The 20828-nt window shown below is 40.5% G+C and overlaps 1 protein-coding gene across 4 annotated transcripts; it reads left to right on the top strand.

Annotated features, from left to right (window-relative positions):
• The first annotated feature begins 1998 nt into the window (after positions 1–1998).
• Positions 1999–18951, top strand: ppp6r2b (protein phosphatase 6, regulatory subunit 2b). 4 transcript variants are annotated; one of them, XM_068312293.1, is made up of 24 exons: positions 2002–2249; positions 3872–4023; positions 4117–4215; positions 4497–4683; positions 5680–5817; positions 5896–5961; positions 6063–6175; positions 6265–6384; positions 6602–6722; positions 6968–7129; positions 7216–7446; positions 7526–7590; positions 7670–7785; positions 8880–8965; positions 9070–9147; positions 9227–9324; positions 9757–9814; positions 10525–10646; positions 10785–10960; positions 11048–11204; positions 11698–11777; positions 12131–12341; positions 13306–13452; positions 14270–18951. In XM_068312293.1, the coding sequence occupies exons 2-24, from the start codon at positions 3896–3898 to the stop codon at positions 14301–14303; spliced, it is 2793 nt and encodes a 930-aa protein (XP_068168394.1). In that variant the 5' UTR covers positions 2002–2249; positions 3872–3895; the 3' UTR covers positions 14304–18951. The 4 variants fall into 4 exon arrangements, with proteins under 4 accessions (XP_068168396.1, XP_068168397.1, XP_068168394.1 ...); XM_068312292.1 differs by having other exon boundaries at positions 2003–2249; positions 3868–4023; XM_068312295.1 differs by lacking the exons at positions 13306–13452; positions 14270–18951 and adding an exon at positions 12492–13288 and having other exon boundaries at positions 1999–2249; positions 3868–4023.
• Positions 18952–20828: the final 1877 nt, after the last annotated feature.

Raw genomic sequence — 20828 nt, 5'->3', positions numbered from 1 at the left:
CACTTTGGATGAGCTTAAGGCCGCTATCGAAGCATCCTGGACCTCCATAACACCTCACCAGTGCCACAGGCTGATTGCCTCCATGCCACGCCGCATTGAAGCAGTCATTTCTGCAAAATGATTCCCTACCAAGTATTGAGTGCATAACTGAACATAATTATTTGAAGGTTGACTTTTTTTGTATTAAAAACACTTTTTTTTAATGGTCGGATGAAATATGCTAATTTTTTGAGATATGGATTTTTGGTTTTTCTTTATTTTTTTGCCGAAATCATCAATATTAAAACAATAAAAGGCTTGAGCTACTTCAGTTGTGTGTAGTGAATCTAAAATATATGAAAGTCTAATGTTTAGCAATACATTACAGAAAATAATGAACTTTATCACAATATACTAATTTTTTGAGAAGGACCTGTATTTACTTTGAATATGAATACTCATTTTATTAAATCATCCTTAAATCTGTATATTATATACAAAAACTTCAAATTCTTCACATTTATTATTACTATTAATCTTGTTTAAACTAAGGTGTACATTGTACTCTATGTCCATAAGAGAAAGTACATGCATGCATCAATCCATCCATCCATCCATCCAGCCATCCATCCATCCATCCATCCATCCATCCATCCATCCATCCATCCATCCATCCATCCATCCATCCAGCCATCCATCCATCCATCCATCCATCCATCCAGCCATCCATCCATCCATCCATCTATCTTCAACCGCTTATCCCGGGCTGGGTCGCAGGGGCGACAGTCTCAGGAGGGATGCCCATACTTCCCTCTCCCCAGAAATCTCCTACAGCTCCTGCGGGGGGATCCCGAGGCGTTCCCAGGCCAGCCAAGAGACATAGTCCCTCCAGCGTGTCCTAGGTCTTCCTCGAGGTCTCTTCCTGGTAGGACATGGCTGGAACACCTCACCAGGAAGATGTCCAGGATGCATCCGGAACAAATGCCCAGTCACCTCAGCAGGCTTCGCTTGAGGTGGCTCTACTCCCAGCTCCTCTCTGGTGACTCCTGATCCAATCCATTTCAGCCGCTTGTATCCGGGATCTTGTCCTTTCGATCATGGCCATAGGTGAGAGTAGGAAAGTAGACTGACTGGTAAATAGAGAGGTTCGTCTCGCCACTCAGCTCCTTCTTCACCACGACAGACCTATAGAATGACCGCATCACTGTGGAATCTGCACTGATCTATCTGTGAATCTCATGCTCCACCCTTCCCTCACTTGTGAACAAGACCCCAATATACTTAAAACTCCTCCACTTGGGGCAAAGACTCTCCACCGACCTGAAGAGGGGACATCACCCTTTTCCTGTCGAGAACCATGGCCTCGGATTTAGAGGTGCCAATCTTCCTCCCACTCGCGTCATACTCAGCTGCAAACCATTCCAGTGCAAGCTGGAAATTATCATGGATTTAAATTGTTCCTCTTTATATCAATGAACCCTACATCTTTTAAGGACCCCAAGCCATCCTCAGAAACTAGAACTGTTGCAACAGGTGATGGATGAGTTACACCATTTGTTGAGGTGTCAATTTTCTATGGTACAATCGACGCACCTCTGACCAGGAGTGTTTGGGATTATTAATAAAATGACTTAATATATGATCAACAGTTTAGCATTACCATTAAGGGGGGGGGGGGTGAAGGATTTATTATTATTATATTTACTATTGTTATTATATTTATTTTTATATTATGATTATTATGATTATTATTATTATTATTATTATTATTATTATTATGCAGGCAGTGAGACGAAAATGTGATGAAAGACCAAAATAATCTCTATAACCACATATCACCAATATATTCTGTGATAGTAGTATAATGCGGATTAAATTCACTTAGAATTTTACTGAACCACAGCTTGTTAATTTACGGTAGTTTGTGTTTCACAAATGTTCAGGTTGTATTTGATAAATACTGAGTGGGTCTCTTGTTGACACAATCGATGGACGGCCGAACTTTGACTACGTTTTAGCAATCCGCCATTTTGATTTCCTAATCCGGCAGGTTTGCGGTCGCCTTCCTGCTGAAGGGGAGTTCGGACCCCGTCAACACAGGCGCGCGGCAGGCCGGTCACCGTGTAACGCTGTAAATGACATTGCACCCGGTGTAAGGCGGTGTGTTCAAGCTAACTGTGCGGACATGAGCAGCCGGCTATGGGCCTCCGGCTAACCTGAGTCGCCACCGTTCTGCATGCAGGTGTCAGCTGTTAAATGATGGACAAAAGGTAATAGTCGCATTTCTTTTAAGACTAAAAAAAAAACCCCGCAACCTAACATGAATTCTATATGAGCTGTCGGGGAGTCGTGGGGCTGTGGTTCTGTGTCAGGAGAACGGGACCATCCCTCCGAAACACGTAGTTATGATAAATTGACCAAAGCTAGTTTTGTGTCTGTTATCAGCAGCATTGGACACCGTAACCTGATAATGTTCGCAACGTGAAATATTGTTAGCGGGCAGGTTTACCCAGGTAAGTGAAGCAGTGAGCGTGAAGGCAGAGATTAACAAGAGATAAGATAATTTTATCGCTAATTTACGATGACTGTCCGGATAGGAGAGCTAATTAGCCTTAATTCACGCTGCTGTGACTGTTACCATGTTATAACTCAAGTCCGTCAGTAGTTACCAATAACATACCCGCTAATCGCAGGAAAGGCCTGTGTTATTCTTTATCATAATTGAGCTAGAATTTAAAATCTAAATATAACGGTGGGTCCAGGATTAACGTCCATTTATATAGTTAAAGGTCTAAGACACCTGTTAGTTTAGCCTCAACAAGCTTGGCTCCACATTCGCGTTCATACTGTTATCTGAGCAAACTGGACTTGTTTCTAGATGAGCTGGTGGTGTTTCAGGCCATTTTCATACTGTTGAACGATATGCTGCCCAGATGAAGCTCTTTGCAGCACCGCTAATCACATCCACAGTGGCGATCCTAGACTCTGGAGGGGCTCTGGAGGGGACTTGATTACTCATATCTTCATCATTGAATTGAGCAGCCAAATTCAATTGATACTACACTGAACTATTTTTACCAAGATGATTCTTACCTACTTTGTATTTAGTCTGATTTGGTTCACAGGTATGTATAAAGCAAAGATTCTCATTTTTGGGCCACTGGCGACTGACATAACCTTCAGTGTTAAATTATCCCTCATACTGACTTTCAGGTTTGCTCTTTGTATCTGTCAGAAAGTGCAAGTCAATAGTCCTCCCTCACCTCATTGGCTGATGGATTTGTTTTCTTCAAACCCAAGTGCTTACATAACACACTAAGGGTAATTGTGTTTCTGCAGGAGAGTTGACTCAGATCTATTTTGTTCAACTTAATTCTTACTCCACTCATGACTTGATGATGTAACTGTATGGTTGAGAACATTCTCAAAACAAGCTTGTTGGTGTCACTCCATAAATGTGCAGCATTAAATCAATAACACATGCAATGTTTCCTGCTTTTTTCCCCTTGGAGTGGAAGCCTAGACTGCAGCTACCCTGACTTCCCCTGGTACAGAGCAACTCTTCCTTGTATTTATTCTTAAACATTTATTATTTATTACTTGACCTTATCTCCTATTATGTTTGAGGTAAATATGTCCTGGGGTTGTTTTGGTGGTTTTTATATTGAGTGAATTTTGTGTCTTTGTTGTGTGAATCTTGTGATTCCAGTTTATGTCCAGCCCATTCAACTTTAATAATATAAATTGCCATTTAGCAAGATCTGCCTGGGGATACTATCCCTTATCCATCTGTACAAGCACACGGTCTATTTTACCACAAAAATTATTCAGAGTCCAAAGTGTCATTGATTAAAATACATGACTGCTGCAACCTCTTTTACTCAACAGCTAGGTCTATGATCCAGTGACATCAGCCATGTTTTGGAAGTTTGATTTACACACATCATCTCACCTGGAGGCGTTACTAGATAAGGAGGATGTCACGCTCATTGAGCTCATGGATGAGGAAGATGTGTTGCAGGAGTGTAAAGCCCAGAACAGGAGGTCTGTTTATTGTTAGATTTAGCATATTTGGCATTCTTTTACACAACAAATCCTGCTGGTGATAACTGGTGGTTGGTTTTTATGGACTTACAGACTCCTCCTGTTCCTGTGCCAGGACCAGTGCATGAAAGAGCTGGTCCGTATGATTACTACAGAGCCCCCTGCTGGTGTTGAGGAGATCAAGCGCTTCAAGTATGTGGTTGAAAGTGGTAACACTCCAGGGGAAACGCTTTTGCTGTTGCTGTGCTATAATATCTTGTCATTGCCAGTATGTTGTAAAAGTGTGGGCTCATTTCTGTTTAAAATTTTTTCCCATTCTAAATAATTGATTGTGCTGTCAAAATGTAAAAACTTCTTAGGTGCTTGTTAGATAGTTAAGCTCTAAAAAACAATACTTTTGCCACAAAATATTGTTTCCTGATTTGGTTTCTGTATTTTTCTATCATCCAGTTGTGTTCTTTCATTTATTACAGGTATCCAAATATAGCTTGTGAGCTGCTGACATGTGATGTAGGACTGATCAATGATAAGTTGGGTAGTCAGGAGCCTCTCCTGGAAACTCTGTATACCTTCCTGGAACAGCAGTCCCCACTTAACCCCCTCCTGGCATCTTTCTTCAGCAAGACAATAGGAAACCTCATCACACGAAAGACTGAACAGGTAACACTCACAGATGCAGGTAATCAAAGGGCATACTCAAAGAAGATGACAGCTATGTTTTTATATTGTTGGGATTTAATTCAGTGTCTAAAGGGGAGCTTATTGCAAAATAAATTGGAACTGCTCAGTCTGGGAATTCCTGTCAACACATGGCTGATAAATTTAATTGGTCTTAATATGCCAGCATACTGAATTTCAAACAAAAATTGTATTGCACATATTTCAGTTTTTATCCCTTCTAGTATGGCATTAGGATGTCAAAGCCATTTGGTATTTCCACATGCCATCTAGCTTGTGGGTGAGAACATATTTCTAAAATTGTCAAGGGGATTTGACATATGGAATTAATGTTTATGTAACTGAGGGGATGATTTGAAATCTTTGTTGTCACTCTTGTGTCACCTTGGCCATCACTTTGGTCCATGATACTCAAAAGCTGCTGTCTGGACTTAATTCAAGCTGATGTAGATATCACTGTCCTGCATGTTGACCAGAATCACAGAACCATTTTCGTAGTACTAACAGTGATAGTTATATTTAAATGTGCAAAGATTTTGGTTAAAATCATAGATGTAAAGATTTTTTCTGTAAAACTTAAGTATACAAATGCTTGTAATGAATTGATAACATTTGTAGGTTCAAAAAGGTCAGCCCTGAAGCCAAATGAGTACTGTTTACTCCAGGTACCACAAAACATGTATTGCACATAGAACCTGAAGCAGAATTTTAATTTTTTTGATAGATTTGAAATTCTGTGTGTAAATAGCTTGAAATATATATTTTTTAAGCAATGAGGGAATAAGTGAGGGATTTTTTTCTGCTCAAATCAATGAAAATCTCAAATTGTATAATTTCAGGAAAAAAGATGATCTTTTGTGTTTTGATAAATAACTGCAGTGACAATTTCTGACCAGTCACATGTCTTTATTAGTTTCTGGTCACCAGATAGTAATTACAGTTTTGTGTGGTATTTCTGCTGCTCTTTGTTTTGTTTAGGTGCTTGGTTTCCTGCGACGAAAGGAGGGATTCCTCTCCTTGGTCTTGAAGCATATTGATACATCAGCCATGATGGATGTACTTTTAAGACTTATTAGCTGTGTGGAGCCACCGCCCCTCCGGCTTGAGACTCTAATTGTATGTGGATACACATTCATACTGTCGTATATTGCATACACAAGTTGTTTGCAGTTTTTATGTTTCATTTTTTAACAGTGGCTGAATGAGGAGAAACTTGCACAGAGACTAATCGAGCTCATTCACCCTGAGAGGGATGAGGAGGTACACTGGCATTTCAGTATTTTTCATAAAACATACTGTCGTCATCATCCATACTTGGACAGAGCAGGACTGTGTATTTGTGTGGGTTTTGTCTCTCACAGAGGCAGTCCAATGCATCTCAGACCTTGTGTGACATCATTCGTCTGAGCAGAGACCAGGCCAATCAGCTCCAAGAGATTTCACAACCGGATCCTTTGCTGACGATGCTGGAGTCGTACGTCAGGCAGTTACACACTCATATATCCACGCTCACATTTTCTATTGAATATGAAAACAATGATACACACCATTGTCTTTCTGCAGGCAGGAGTGTGTGGAGCAGCTGTTGCAGAATATTTTCTCAGGAGAGATTGTTGAGAGCTGTATTGTAAATGGGATTCAGGTTCTTCTTACGTTGCTGGAAATAAGGAGGCCTGTATCAATGTGAGACTTTTTATATCGACTTAAAAGCTTCAATAATTGTTACTGTCTCTTTCTTATTCATACGGAGCTCTAATATCTTCTTCTTTTTTTTTAATTGGAGGTCTAGTTGGATTTTCTCTCATCTAAAATTGTCTCCAGCCATATCTCTCGTGGGACTGTTTATTAAACATTCTAATCCTTCCTTTATGTCATGTGTGTTTGTGTGTGTTTACGACAGGGTGGATGGTGTGATGGATGCTCAGGGATTTGAGAGAAGTTATGCTGTTAATAGCTGCATTTTGCTGGCTATCCAACCACATCTGATACACTTCCACCAACTACTTCTGGAACCGCCCAAGGTGCATATGCATAGTTTTTAGTATAGATAAATTCTCCCAGGCAATATAAAAAGCCTCAGCAATGACCAGTGGCACCAAAACTCACAATATCAGTTACTAATGAATTGTCACATTTGATTACTGTATATGATTATTAATGATGCTGTATAACAATTGATAATAGTAGTGCAACTGTGTAACAAATATTTACTGCACCGTCAGGTTGTTTGTACCTTAAGTTCTCTGTGTCCCTGATTTCTTTTTAGCAAAATCCCGTGCTGACTACTCTGGGTGTGCTGGAGGAACCATTAGGGAACACACGTCTACACGTAGCCAGACTTGTGGCCTCTCTACTGTATACTAGCTCAGCTAGCCACGCCGTTGTTGCACAGGAACTGTGCAGACTCAACACGATGGACCTGCTTTTGGTGAGATGAGCCGTGCGGAGATCCGAAGTTGGTTCAAAGTGATCAATGCTCACTGTCTCACTGGAGATGTCTGTCTTATTCTTCAGGATTTGTTCTTTAAATACACATGGAACAACTTTTTGCACCTCCAAGTAGAGCTTTGTGTCGCTGCCATCCTCCGGCCTTGTGCCCATGAAATGAGACTTCAGCCTGGCTTGGGAGCACAGGAAGCATTCAAGCCTCTTCAGGATGCTTCTGAAGAGCAGCCTTTGGCTGAAGATCACTCTGAACCTCCAGTCACCCCTGAAAACTCTACACATAATCTAATGGTGACTCATGTATGTACCTCTAAGGTTAAGTGACTTCTCATGTGCTGGCTATGAAATTACCTTTTTGATGGTCTTTTTCTCTCATAAGTTGTTCCAGCATTGTCACCTTGTCCAGAGGATTCTAGAGGCTTGGGAAGAGAATGATAAAATACAGTAAGCTAACTTAGATAACGGTGAGATGTTGCTTTACTGAGAATATGCGCTTCCCCAAGTGTGTTACTTCTGTGTTCAGGTCAGAGGGTGGAATGAGAAGAGGGTACATGGGACACCTGACTAGAATTGCCAACACAGTTGTTCACAACCTGGAGAAGGGTCCAGTTCACACACAGATCAGTAGCCTCATCACAGGTGAGTGTGTGTGTAGATGTGCTCTCACATTCCTATGCTAATGAAAGAAATTACAGTAAGGAGTACACATAAATGAAGTACAGGTATTAATGTGTGGATTAGAACAGCCGTCCCCAACCACTGCTGGCACAGAACCGGTTGGCACACAACGTTTGAATTTTTCTTTTTTGTATTATCAGTCTAAGGTTATATTTTGAAAAGTGACTTGTGCAGAATGACGCACAGATGAATACATGCGTATGTGCCTCTTGACAGGTCTTGGTCATGTGACAGGTTACCAGCCGTTACCCCAAAAATTAAGTCCACAAGCAAAATGAGTGTTCTGCCAGTGTTCTGGACTAAAATCAAGGCAAAATATCCTGAGATCATCAAAAAGTTTTTGAAACCTGTGCTTCCATTGCCAACCTCCTGTCTTTGCGAAGCAGGATTTTCTGCAGTGACTGCTGCCAAAACCAAACTGCGGGGTAGATCGGACGTCCGGAACACACTTCTGGTGTCATTGTCTCCTGTTACCCCTATATGGGACCGGCTCGTTGCAGAGAAACAAGTCTGGGGTCATACTAATTCTCATTACTGTATTATTATTATTATTATTATTATTATTTGATTTACTAGTTCACCCTTAGAAATGATCAATATTTCTCCTACGTTGAATGCACTGATTGTAAGTCGCTATATTTCAAAATAAACCCCATCAGCGCAGTCACTTGAGTCAAGTTTTTTAATATAATTATTTGTTTTTAAAAAGGATTTTCATTCTAAAATAAATAATTTTGTTTACAGAGATGTTGATTGTCATTTTATGAAAAAAAGGTTGTTTATTGTCTGTTGATGTTTGCATTTGACCACTGCGGTAATTTAATATTATACTATAGCCATCCTGGTGTCATTAATGATTATCGAGCAAATGAAGGCCGGTCTGTGAAAATCTTGTTTTTGATTAAACCGGTTTGTGGTGCAAAAAAGGTTGGGGACTGCTGGTTTAGGATATTAGCTAATCTTCAGGTATTCCTTTGAGAGCCAGACCAAAATGTGCACCTTTTATTTTTAAACTCGACTTGAACAATGTTTTGTTCTTGTGTATTCCGACCTAGAGCTCCCAGTGGACTACAGGGGGCGCTGGGAAAACTTTGTAGACCAAACTTTGTCTGATACAAACAGGAAAAACACCATAGACCTGGTAAGCACAAAAAGAACACACTCATCTACCCAATAGACTTTTAAAGATAATACTAATTATACACACTCACTCAGGCTTTAAGTACGTGATCTTTCTTTGTCCAGATCGGCAATGGAAATCCTCACCCATCCTCAGAAGATGACATGGAGAGCCCCTTCCCCAAAGAACTGACTCTACAGCAGGTACACAGAAATAACACATGCAAAAATAATGAGGGCTACTGTTGTCAGGATTCCATTCCTATTATGATGTGTGCTTTAGGCTTTTTCAGACTACCAGATCCAGCAGATGACGGCTAACTTTGTGGATCAATTTGGCTTCAATGATGAGGAGTTTAATGACCATGATGACAGCATTGGGTAAAATATTGACACTCCTTTTGTGTATTACATCCCCCTCCAAAGCGGTGATGTACTGTAATTGTCTGTTTGTGTGTTCAAAGCACTAGCTTTGATCTATGGTCTTACTCACACTGGCCTTCTCCCTCGTCTTTCTATCTTACCCGGTTCCTGACTGTACAAAAGTTGAAATTTGACCTTGACCTAGTCTCCTCAAGGTCGAGGTCATCATCTCATTTTCGTCCTCTTTGCCGCCCGAGTAATGTGTTTTTTGTTTTATCTTTCTGTCTGCAACGGTTGCGTAGATATTTGGTGGACTAACAGACGGACGAACAAACACTGACAATTACAATACATCACCGCTTTGAAGCGTGGATGTTGCAGTCTGTGACTGTCTTGGTTCTAGTTAGTTGTGGTTATTGGGTGACTACTGAATTTCTATCATTCTTACAGAGCAACCTTTGACCGCATTGCAGAGATCAATATCAACATTGACACCGGACAGGACAGCGTGAGTTGTCCGTTGTATAAGGTTGTGTTTCTGTCATCATTCTTAAGGGCTGTAGAAGTGTTTTCAAGTTGTACGGATGCACTAATACATTCTGGACATCATAAACTAAAGACATTAAATTCAGATTTCATATTCATTTCTCGTCTTATTATATTCCAGCATAATGAATATTGATTGAGGTTAGGTCTTACAGTGAAATTTTGTATTACGATACATTGCGAAATTCCTGTTTTGATATTACATGCACCAAAAACAGGATTTTATGTGAAATCCTCTGTATATGAAATCTCTTTATGTGAAATTATGTGGTTACCAGTTTTTCAAATATTTTTATCGTTTCTTGATCAACTTTTCAAAAACCAAATGATTTTTTATAACAATGATTTAATTAATAATAATTAATGCTTAATATAATATATGATGGACAAACAACCAATCACATTTATTCAAATGAGCAATTGTGAGTCAACATTATATTTTTGCTGGTGGAAAGAAGCTGGAGAACCTGGACAGAACCCAGCCAGACACTGGGACAACATTCAAACTTCACACAGAAAAGGTCCTCAGATGGATTTGAACGTAGGACCTTCTTGCTTTGATGCAACAGCATGACCCACTGTGTCACCCACAAAGTTCTCATAACAGACCATATTCTCATGACACAGCTTGCACAAATTTATGTTTTTAATTTGTCCATCTGTCCATTACAGGCTAATGCAGCTGTGTTTGAGGCTTGTTCCAAGGAGAGGATCCAACCCTTTGACGACGATGAAGAGGACATATGGGAGGATAAAGAGACCAACTTTGCAACACAAGCCAAGTCCCGTAACAGGTTAGACAAGCTCCAGTAAATACAGATTCACTCAGCCTTATGTTTGTAATTATTTATTTCATAATTTTGCTGGAAGTTTATTCATGTTTGTGAATGAATTGGCCTTTATTAATTATTCAATTATTTACTTGATTCAAGGTTTGGTGGTTTACGATCGTCTCAGAGCCAAGCAACCCATAAAGTTCACGATGCGACAGCAGCTTCTGGCACTGAGGCATCTGACAGAGCAGTAGATTCGGACTCTGAGGAGGGAGAGGATCAGAGAGATGACCTGGATCCTTTCTTGAGTCAGGGCCAGACTGAGGATGTAAAATGTGAGTGAGAAATATACAGCACACTGATGCAAAGCAGGTTTTGAGCAAACTCATATGGAGTGTGTGTATGGTGATTTTGGTAATCAGGCACTGGATGGATCGCTGACTTTGGGGAGGTGAACTCAAAGGTTCCTGCAGCAGGAGTGAGTTTTTCCAGCTGGGACACCCCAGATTCTCAAACAACTACCACAGAGGCAGAGGAGAAAGGATGGGCCAAATTCCCCGACTTCCAGCCTTTCTGTTGGTGAGTGTAGGGCTTAAACTACCTGAGCTCTGTGTTGTTAGACTAATGGGATAATGTACAGTATTCTAATAACTTTTCCCTTTCTGTGATCATAAGGCATCTCAGTGGAGCATGATAAAAACATCTTAATTTAAGTAAATCAAGCTGTTGGAATTCATGAAAAATATCATTTGACGAGTGTAAGGGATCAGTGTATTTTCTGTGTGTTACTTTTCCAGTGTTATAAAATGAATGCAAAGAAATATTTTCCACCAAGAGCAATACTTATATTTAAGTATAATAATAAATATGGGGACACAGACATAATACAAGTTTGTATTTAAATCTAAGATATTGCTACAGCGTGAACAAATCTGCATTCAAATCTCAATTGTACTTGCCTGCAAAAAAAATAACTGTAATGGGAAAAATTCGCCCTTGAATTTCATTGTTTCTTCAGTTTATTTGTGTTGGATTTTCTGTAAGATTTCCTATTATTGATTTTTGTTCCCAGCTCAGAAACAGGCCCCAGATGCAGCTCGCCTGTGAACTCAGAGCCCAGTGGATCAGACGGCTCCAAACCGAACCAGAACTGTATGTTTCTGCAGCTTGGATATTTGAGTGATAACACCACAACAATTGAAATACTCCTATCTCTATCGTGTCCCAAGTTCTTTCAGTTCCATACGCCATGGTCCTCAATTTAATGTAAATATACACATTCAGCTGCATAGGCCAAGGGCCTAAAGATTCGTAAACATGAGCCTGTAGCAGATTAGACAGATTAAATACTGAGACTGAGGGTCGTAGTCATGTGGCTCAAAGCGTTTGGCATTTGGCATCTTTTAACAACCACATTTATCTTTTTTATGGCGCGACCTTTCCATGGATGAATGCACATCCTTGTGTTAGTCTGATGACTTCTTTTTTTCTTTGTCTCTCTGCAGCCTGTGTGTGGAGTGTGTGTGTTTCCAGAAAAGCTCCACTGGTGGCATCAGACAGTTCTTCATCCAGCAGCTCAGACAGCGATGAAGAAGAAGGCAAGACAGAGTCTGCGAGCAGTCAGACGATGACGACAGAGACCACGACCACAGGAGCTGGGAAGGAGACGATTCAGCTCACCATGGATGCCAAAAACGAGACGGCATTGTTCAGCAGGTACACACACACATTCACAACTGATGTGCAGCTGCTTCGTGTGTATTGACGTGTGCCTCCCCTGTAACTATCTTACTGTAGAGTGCTTTTATAAGCTTCTCTTCTCCTTTCCCTTCTAAAATTTTCCCACACAACTTTCCCACATTGCAGAATATTCAGACCAGCAGTCAGACGGTATGTTGGCCCTGAGGTCCCCTGCTTTGGAGTGTGGAATGTTTTGTTTTGTTTCATAAGTTGTACTGATGGTTTTGACAGGCCATCAAAACAAATGTGCTGCATTTACTTATTTATTTTTTGTTCGCTTGTTGCACTTAACAGGATGTGATGATGCCTTGTGCCTTAATACACATCACAAAAATAGACTAACCACACATGTAGATTCGTACGGAAGCAACGGGACCTCGACTCATTTCATATTCTCAACGTGACGTTGAATTTCCCAAAAACCACTGGTGTCTGCAAAAACCCTCAAGGTTGATGAAACTTTCCACTCATCATGCTGACATAGTTTTACCATATGAGAATCTTTGTCTTACATCACAAGAGCAGTGTTCGACTCTACTTGCTATGGTCACATGATGCTGATAATTCTTGTGCTGGTCACAACACTGACAACACCCAAGTTTTCTTTCAAAGCACCAACACTACTAACAGTGTCAGACAGCATGCTGTTGACAGAGGTTGTTACCAATTGAACATTCTAACAAACACATACATGACCAGGCTACTAACATAACATTGCACCTACAAGCATGCTCCAATTACAATTACTGCATAGTTACTTCAGCACCAACCTTAATATGTTACACACAGAAGAGTGGAGGCATTAAGTGGCTGGACATGCTGGCAATGGCCAGTGTGAATGGCTGAAAATGGAGAAGCAGACCTAATTATGCGGTTTGATCTTAATGATGAGTTCAGGTGTAATTTAATTATTTGTTACAGCTACATTTGTTCTTCTCAGTGAAGCAGATAAGGCGCCAGCAGAGGGAATGTCCAAAAATGACAAAGGGAAAGTCAATGAGAAAGAAAATAAAAAGATGAAGAAACGTGGAAACAGCCTCAGTTCAGCTACCGCCAGTCCATCCAACCAGCCAGCTGCTGTCGCTCAGTAAGAGAGAGAGAGAGAGAGAGAGTGTGTGTGTGTGTGTGTGTGTGTGTGTGTGTGTGTGTGTGTGTGTGTGTGTGTGTGTGTGTGTGTGTGCATAAAACGTGGGGGTCCACATCCTAGGTGCAATGAAAGGTGTTTCTTGTCTGTTAAATATTTATGGGCATTTTGGTTGCAATATAAATCGAGCCACCCAGAAAGTTTTCTCCTATGCCCTTTTAAAATCAATGTGATCAACAGACAGACAGCCAGTCAGTCTGTGACTGCTCGAGTAGGAGAAAGAGGACAGCTGTGTTACCCTGTGTACAATCACAAATCAGTCTGTAGAGAAAGCCTTGACAATCATCTGTCATCAGTAGAGGTAAAGTGTCCATTGCAGGTATTCGTCTCTAAGTAGGAGGTAATAGCTCATTTGAAAGGTGGAAGGAGGATGAAGATATGCGTGGTGTCAGATAAATTCAGTCCATTACTAAAAACTGGAGTAGATGTTCTTTGTGAATCTTCCTGTGAATGGACATTTAAGCAAATACTATTTGCTAGTCACCTTGAGCTGCAGCTGTTTGTCCCCATGAATAAATTAACATTTTGCTGCACTTGTTCATGTGCTGATTCTGTGTGTTTACTGGACGCCTCAAAAGTGTGTACTGCTGTTTTGGGCTGGGTGGTTGCTTCACAGTCCAAGACAGTAAGAGGCAATTTGCCTCAAACTTTTGGCTCTAGAAGTTTGTAATGCTGACCAAAATCTGTTCATTGTATAAATGCTGTCTAAAGTATCACTGTCAGTCCTTTGTCTTTATTCTTCTTTTCTTTGATTTCACAGAAAGGTACAGCCTGCGGCCAATGGACCGGCTTAAGGACGAAGCCCAGGAACACACAAATACACAAACACTTCACTAATCCACTTAACACACGGCCATACCCTGTTTTCAGCCCTTCAATGCCGTTCCATGTGCCCGAAGAATGCAAGAGTCTTGGCATAGAGGTCAAATGGGCCTCAAAAGTACAGTATGTATGCTGGATATCACGAATACAAGGGTACCATTAACCCCTTCTACACCTTCATGGAAAAACTTCCGACAGCCAATGCTTTTTTATTTCGTTGCCAGATCCCAAAAGTAAAACTATGTTCACTAACTTCAGTAATCCCTCATGCATTCGCGCTTCAAGATGCCCGGCTTCACCTCATAATGGATTTTTAGTAGGTAGTCACGTGATACCATACGCGCATTCTATTGGCTGACAGCATCCGGAAGTACACTGCGTTCTAAAACTCACAGAACGCAGTGCGCTGCCGTGTATTAAAGGAACACTTAAAACAATCTCTAAGAGTGTGGAAAAAGGTAATGCATATATGAGGTGGTTTAATATCAGTTCATAAACGTTTAAATTACCGTAAATAATAAAATAAATAGTTTGTCGCTATATCATGGAGTTTCGTTATTTGCAGGTGGTCCTGGAACGCAATAACCGCGAGTAAAGAGAGATCACTATTTCAGAATTCAATTTTCAAAATGAATCCAGAAAACAAATGCACTGTATGAAGTTTCCCCTTTGTCTCTGCATCAGGATTTCAGATGGTTTGAATGTGTGTGAGTGCATTAAATCACATAGTTTTATATTGGTGTTTTGACTGTTTACATGTCAGTAAAGAGTTGAAACATTTAGCCAAGACTACAAAGAGCCAAGAGAGTTATTTCTCCCTGTAAAATACTAGGAAGACTATTTCTCAGTTCTAATGTGTGAGTGACTAAAATGTGGCTTTTCTCTTTACATGCTGCTGAAATATTAATTTCTCACTCACATAAATTGTTGATTTGAAACATCATATATAACATGTCACCACCTCCTCCGTAAACCTCCGACAGATCCTTGTAGTTTAGAGGTGTGTGTGTGTGTGTGTGTGTGTGTGTGTGTGTGTGTGTGTGTGTGTGTGTGTGTGTGTGTGTGTGTGTGTGTGTGTGTGTGTGTGTGTGTGTGTGTGTGTGTGTGTGTGTGTGAGCTCTGTCTGAGGTACGGCGTGCATTCTCAGGTCAATGGAGAGGTTTGCCGACATAAAGAAAGCACACCTGTGTAAGACACAAAGACACACACATATGCACAGTGCCATACATACATGCATACACATCCAGATCAATACACACATACAAAAAATCCCACAAGACACAGTGATGTGCACATACCTATTCATGTCTCCCTCAGAGCTGTTTAAATGTAATGTGAATTTTGAACCTGTATTAGGTTGTGGTTATTCTTGGTAACATGTAAGCATAATATAAATGTAAACAGTATATATAAACATTATATCTATTTTTGGAATAAATCCAAAGTATGGAAAGGCAATTGATTTGCAGTTTGCAAAGTGTGTATTGTGTGTGTGTGTGTGTGTGTGTGTGTGTGTGTGTGTGTGTGTGTGTGTGTGTTGTACTGTTGAAATGAGGCAATAATGCTGTCCGTGTTTCGGTTAATGCCCCAGCATCAGTACCCGTTCCTCAGCTATATGCTTCCTGTACGGAGGTTTGGGAGTGTACGTGTGGGAAGGTGTGTCAGTAGTGTGTAGTATGTCCTCCTACTTAAAGGATGATCCCAGTTTTTTACATCACGAGCCTTGTTTCCATTCAGTTTTAAACATTAGGTTCACTAAGCTAATTGAGAAGAACAAATTAACCAGTTATTCACTGTTATTATCAACTACATCTAATCAGAACTCATTGTTCATTGTACACATGAACATTTTTCAATAATTATACCCAACTTTACTAAATACTAGCTTCATTCTTTTTTAATGGTATTTTAAAATGAATGTCTGGTTTATGGCATTTTTGTGCAGTCTTAACAAGCAATTGATGGCATCAGTAGACAAAAGAAAGCCTCTGCACTCAGACATGCTTCCGCCAAGCCAAAGATTAGTAGAAAGAGATAGAGAAAGACAACTTTTTATTATTTTTACAATATCTAAGATAAAACTCACAGAATACTGTATCACAAATGGAGAAAAACACAAGCCAGCTTGCACCCACATTTGGTTTTCCTCTGAACATAACCAAAAATCCCAATTTTCTGTAACCCCTATGCTGCACCACTTAACCATCCATAGTTACTATATGAATGGTGGTGTGTAGTGAATCATGTCACTTTACAGCAGTATATCAAGTACCGTATTGGCCCAAATATAAGACGACCCTGATTATAAGACGACCCCCTCTTTTTCAAGACACAAGTTTGAAAAAAGACTTTTTGAACACCAAATTTAATTTTTATACAGAAAAAATTACAGTACATCTGAAACAAATTATTATAGCAATATATTCGAGAGAAAAAGCATGTTATTTTGCCTCATTCAAATCATGCAAAAACTGTCTATCACATCTTAATATCTGATGGGCATCCCGTCCTTTCGTTTCTCGTCCACGTACGCGCACACCCTCCTGTCGAGCTCTTGGAACCAGCCGCTTTGAGGACCACAGAAAGCTTTCCTCGGACTGCGAGCATTTTTTAGGCTATCTTTTTGAGCTCTCCATCTCCGTGACACCATATTTCACAGCCGCTTTGCAATTGTTCGAAGACTGCCTCATTTATCACCATCATCTTGAAGTTTGCATCATAACTTCTCAGCTGCCGGTTAACCTGGCCAATCTTCGACCCACTTTTCTTCAGATTTTCTCCATTTTCTGTTATTTCTTCTCTTATTTTCTTCTCTTTTCTTTCTTAGCTCTATTTTTTATTTTTCTTCTTAGTGACAGGGGCTGACTTTGGCCTGGGGAGTTGAGTTCAGCATTCGCTTTAAAGATATCTGGCGCCATCTAGCGTTGTGAATGGGTATAACGTCTAGACCCCGAATGTAAGACGACCCCCACTTCTTATTTCAATGCAAAAAACACCGTCTTATATTCGGGCCAATATGTTATTTTAAAAGAAACACTAATTTAAAAATTAATCCTTCACCCATTTATGCCCCTCCCCTATGCCAATATGAGAGGATGCAAGTTAGTAGTAGTTCAATCTGATTCAAAGCTTTATGAAATTCTTTTGAATTGTTTTTGAGTAGTCCTGCTGACAGACATATGGACTACCCTTCTTAGTAGTAGTTACTGAACAGTGTGTGTCAGGAGAAATGTGCATATTTTTTCACAAACCTCTCAATGCTACCACATCACAGCTCATCTCTGCAAAAAGTCATTTATTGTATTGCTCATTAGTACATCACAGGGTTCATTGTTCCAGTGATAAATTCGGTGATATTTTGTCGGTACTTGTTGATGATACCCGTTAGAATTTCAAGAGTTTTGTTTATGTAGTCAATCTAATTTATTGATTCTCTTTTTTCTTGGCTTTATGTAACTTATAAGCTAACGATAAGTGACAGAGTCTTGGCCAAAACTTACAAAATAAGACCCTAGACTATAACTGTACCCAGAAAGAGCCAGACAGCCATGCTTTACTTAATCATTCTCCTCGTCTCTCACTTTCTCAGGGCAGGAGTTGACTTAAATTGCATTTACTAAATGCTTATGGAAAGCTAAACATAGAAGGTTGTATTTATTTTGAAAGCACTTTCTTAAGAAGCACTTTTAGTTTCTATTTAGTGGTGCCAAGTGTCACCCGTTTGTTCCCCACTCAAAGAGGTGGGAATGTTTGACTTGAATGACTAAATCATGTAGATATTTTAAAATACTTTTTTCTTCAATGCTTTCTGCCAAAGTGTGTCTTCCCACCAGTGTACTGCTGGGTTTCATATCTGTGAAGTAGCCTCCTTTCTTGCAGTAGTTGTATATGTTTAGAGTTATCTAAGGCAGCAATTGATTCCTTGTGTTGTTCTTCAATTTGTGGATTTATCAGACTTTGAAGATGCTTTCAATTCTTTGAGTTGTCTGGAGTGAAACTGCACAGACTGAGAGCACTGCTTTAAGTCAAGGCTGTGGGAGAAAACAGGGCTGCTTTTTGTTAAGATGCGTTCAGGATCAGAATGTAAGCACTGCATCTGACCCTTTCTTTTATGTGTGTGGTGTGTGTGTCTCCCTCACCTTGAGACTGTGACCTGTGTGCAGTGTAGCTACAAGAATAGTATGATGTTATGCTCAAAAGTATGAGGCACAGTACAGTCATCTTCAAGTGCCATTCACATATTAGCCTCATGCACCTCATTAGCCTCATGCACCTCATTGGGTACATCTGTTTTGTACAGTGTATGCCCAAAACTTAACTTGGAGACAATTGGTGATAAATTGGTACTTCCATTCAGTGTTAACTTACACTAAGGCCATTTCAAGTTAAAATTTTACGTTTTAAATCAATGTGTGTGTTTGTGTGCACGTGCGTGTGTGCTTGGAGGAAGTGGTATGAAAGACCGCTGTGTTGTAAAATGCCTTTTATTTGTACAGTGGACTGATGCTGGTGTATGTCTTTTTTTCTTTTTTCTTTTTTAGAAAGTAATGTGTCTCTTTCCTGTTGTCAATTTAGCTTGTACATTCAGATATGAACCCAATAAATATGTCCAACCAAGAAGCATCACAGGTGTTGTTTATGTTCCATTTACAGCCTACAGTAACACACATAGTGCAAACAAAGAGAGAGAAAGAGGAAGACTTGGTCTTTGGAACTTGTTTGCCTAAGGGGCAGGTGAGGTGGTGGCTTATTTTGCTCCTGAGGTCTGTTTTATGAAGCAGTTTCAACAAACTCTGAGTTAAATCCTTGACTTTGCCTTGATCAACTCTGAGTTTGGAAGCCCTGAGTTTTTAGTTCCAGATTGAGGGTCCATTTCACAAAGCAAGTTTGGTGTAAAGTTTGAGATTGTTAACTCTGAAAGCAGGAAAATTCTGAATTTTCCATTTCACAAAGGAAAGAACCAGTAACTTAACTCCCTGAAAGAGGAATAAGTCTAGCCTGTTTCAGGATGAGAGGTAACATCACCTTTGTGTCTGTTACCGTAATTTTTTTTCTTAAACTAACCTGGTTGGTTAGGTTGAAATGTGGTAGGTTAGGTTTTACTCAATGAAATTGAACTTTTCCTTTGTCTTTGGGACGGCAGCGGCTCAATCAAGAGAGCGGGTCATCCAATGATTGCAGGATTGGCGATTCGATTCCCGCTCTCGCCCAGTCACCTCAGAGCGTGAGATGACAGTGGGAGGTGTCAGCCCACTTTCCGAGCACTGCCTAGGCATCCTTGAGCAAGGTGCCGTCTTCTTTATAAGCTGCTCATTGGGGTGCATCACAAAGGAGCTGCCTGCCAGTCTACCTCCCCCTCAACTGCATGCTAACAAGCCCTTTGTGTGTGTGTTACGGGCCTGTAAACACTATGCATGAGACTGACTAACATTGTGTGCTGGAGTGGATTAATAATTTCCCTACGGGGATTAGTAAAGTAAATTAAAATTTAAAAAAATTATGCTACCTTGCCACCACTGAATGACAGAAAATAAATAACTGGTTCTTCCAGTCTGCCAAGATAAAAAAGTGTAGTTCTATGTCATTCTTTGGGAGCCTGGGATATACTGTATAGTTGTGTCCATACTAAGTCCCTCTCTCACAGTCCCAACAATAAATAAACTAATGTGCTCTGCTCAAAATGATCTCTCGCACGAGAATTATTTTTTTAAAAATCATTTGTTAGCATGTTGTCAGCCTTCAAAGATTTAACAGTAGAGTCTCCGGTCCCAAGTCCACTGTAAAAATCATCTCTATATGCTCCAAACCACCTTGACAGGACATCAAGGTGTTGAATGTTGGATGCTCTGAGGAGTGATCAGCGGTATGTCTAGAGGAGGACAGATTCTTCTGTCACTGGAAACCTGCAGCTTGTATTGAGTAAGATGGATTCTGTCTGGTATCAAGAATTCCTGGAAGAAAACACCTCATCATCTGTGAGGAAGCTGAAGCCTGGGGGTCACTGGACGTTCCTCAAAGACTCTAATCCCAGGCAGACCTCAGAGTCCACCGAGACCCGGTTTCAGAAGACGTCCTGGATCGCTCCAGAGGCCTGACATGAATCATATGTCTGGTGGTACTTGAAGGAGGTCTCATAAGGTAAACGAGGAATATTACACAAGCCATGAGGAATGGGCTAATATTCAACAGAAATGTCGTGTTTGTCTGCATCAGGTCTTGGCACTAATGACAGCAGCACCAGTGCCATTGAGTGTGTTATCTTTGAACTGCTGCAGTGAGCTTTCTGAACTCTTGGAGCTGCCTTACTTGGTTTGTAATCACACGTCATCGCATTCTTCTGTATGGTAGATCACAGGTAGCCTCACACACCTGCCCTGGCCTCTGTGCCGCCGCTGTATCCTCTCCTTTTCCGCTTCCACGGAGGAACACCTCCTCTGTGAGGAGGGAGTGCATCCGTGAGGACAGGACTGTGCGCAACGAGTGGAAACGGGAAGAAG

The sequence above is a fragment of the Antennarius striatus genome, chromosome 4, assembly GCF_040054535.1.
Source record: "Antennarius striatus isolate MH-2024 chromosome 4, ASM4005453v1, whole genome shotgun sequence".
Taxonomy (NCBI): Eukaryota; Metazoa; Chordata; class Actinopteri; order Lophiiformes; family Antennariidae; genus Antennarius; species Antennarius striatus.
This window is presented reverse-complemented; position numbering and strand designations above follow the sequence as displayed.

Bases quoted from the DNA above. Each gene is read 5' to 3' on its own strand.
- ppp6r2b (XM_068312293.1), top strand. From the start codon at position 3,896: ATGTTTTGGAAGTTTGATTTACACACATCATCTCACCTGGAGGCGTTA. The intron at 7,591-7,669 runs GTAAGCTAACTT...TTCTGTGTTCAG, and splicing joins GAAGAGAATGATAAAATACA to GTCAGAGGGTGGAATGAGAA. The intron at 11,205-11,697 runs GTGAGTGTAGGG...TTTTGTTCCCAG, and splicing joins GACTTCCAGCCTTTCTGTTG to CTCAGAAACAGGCCCCAGAT.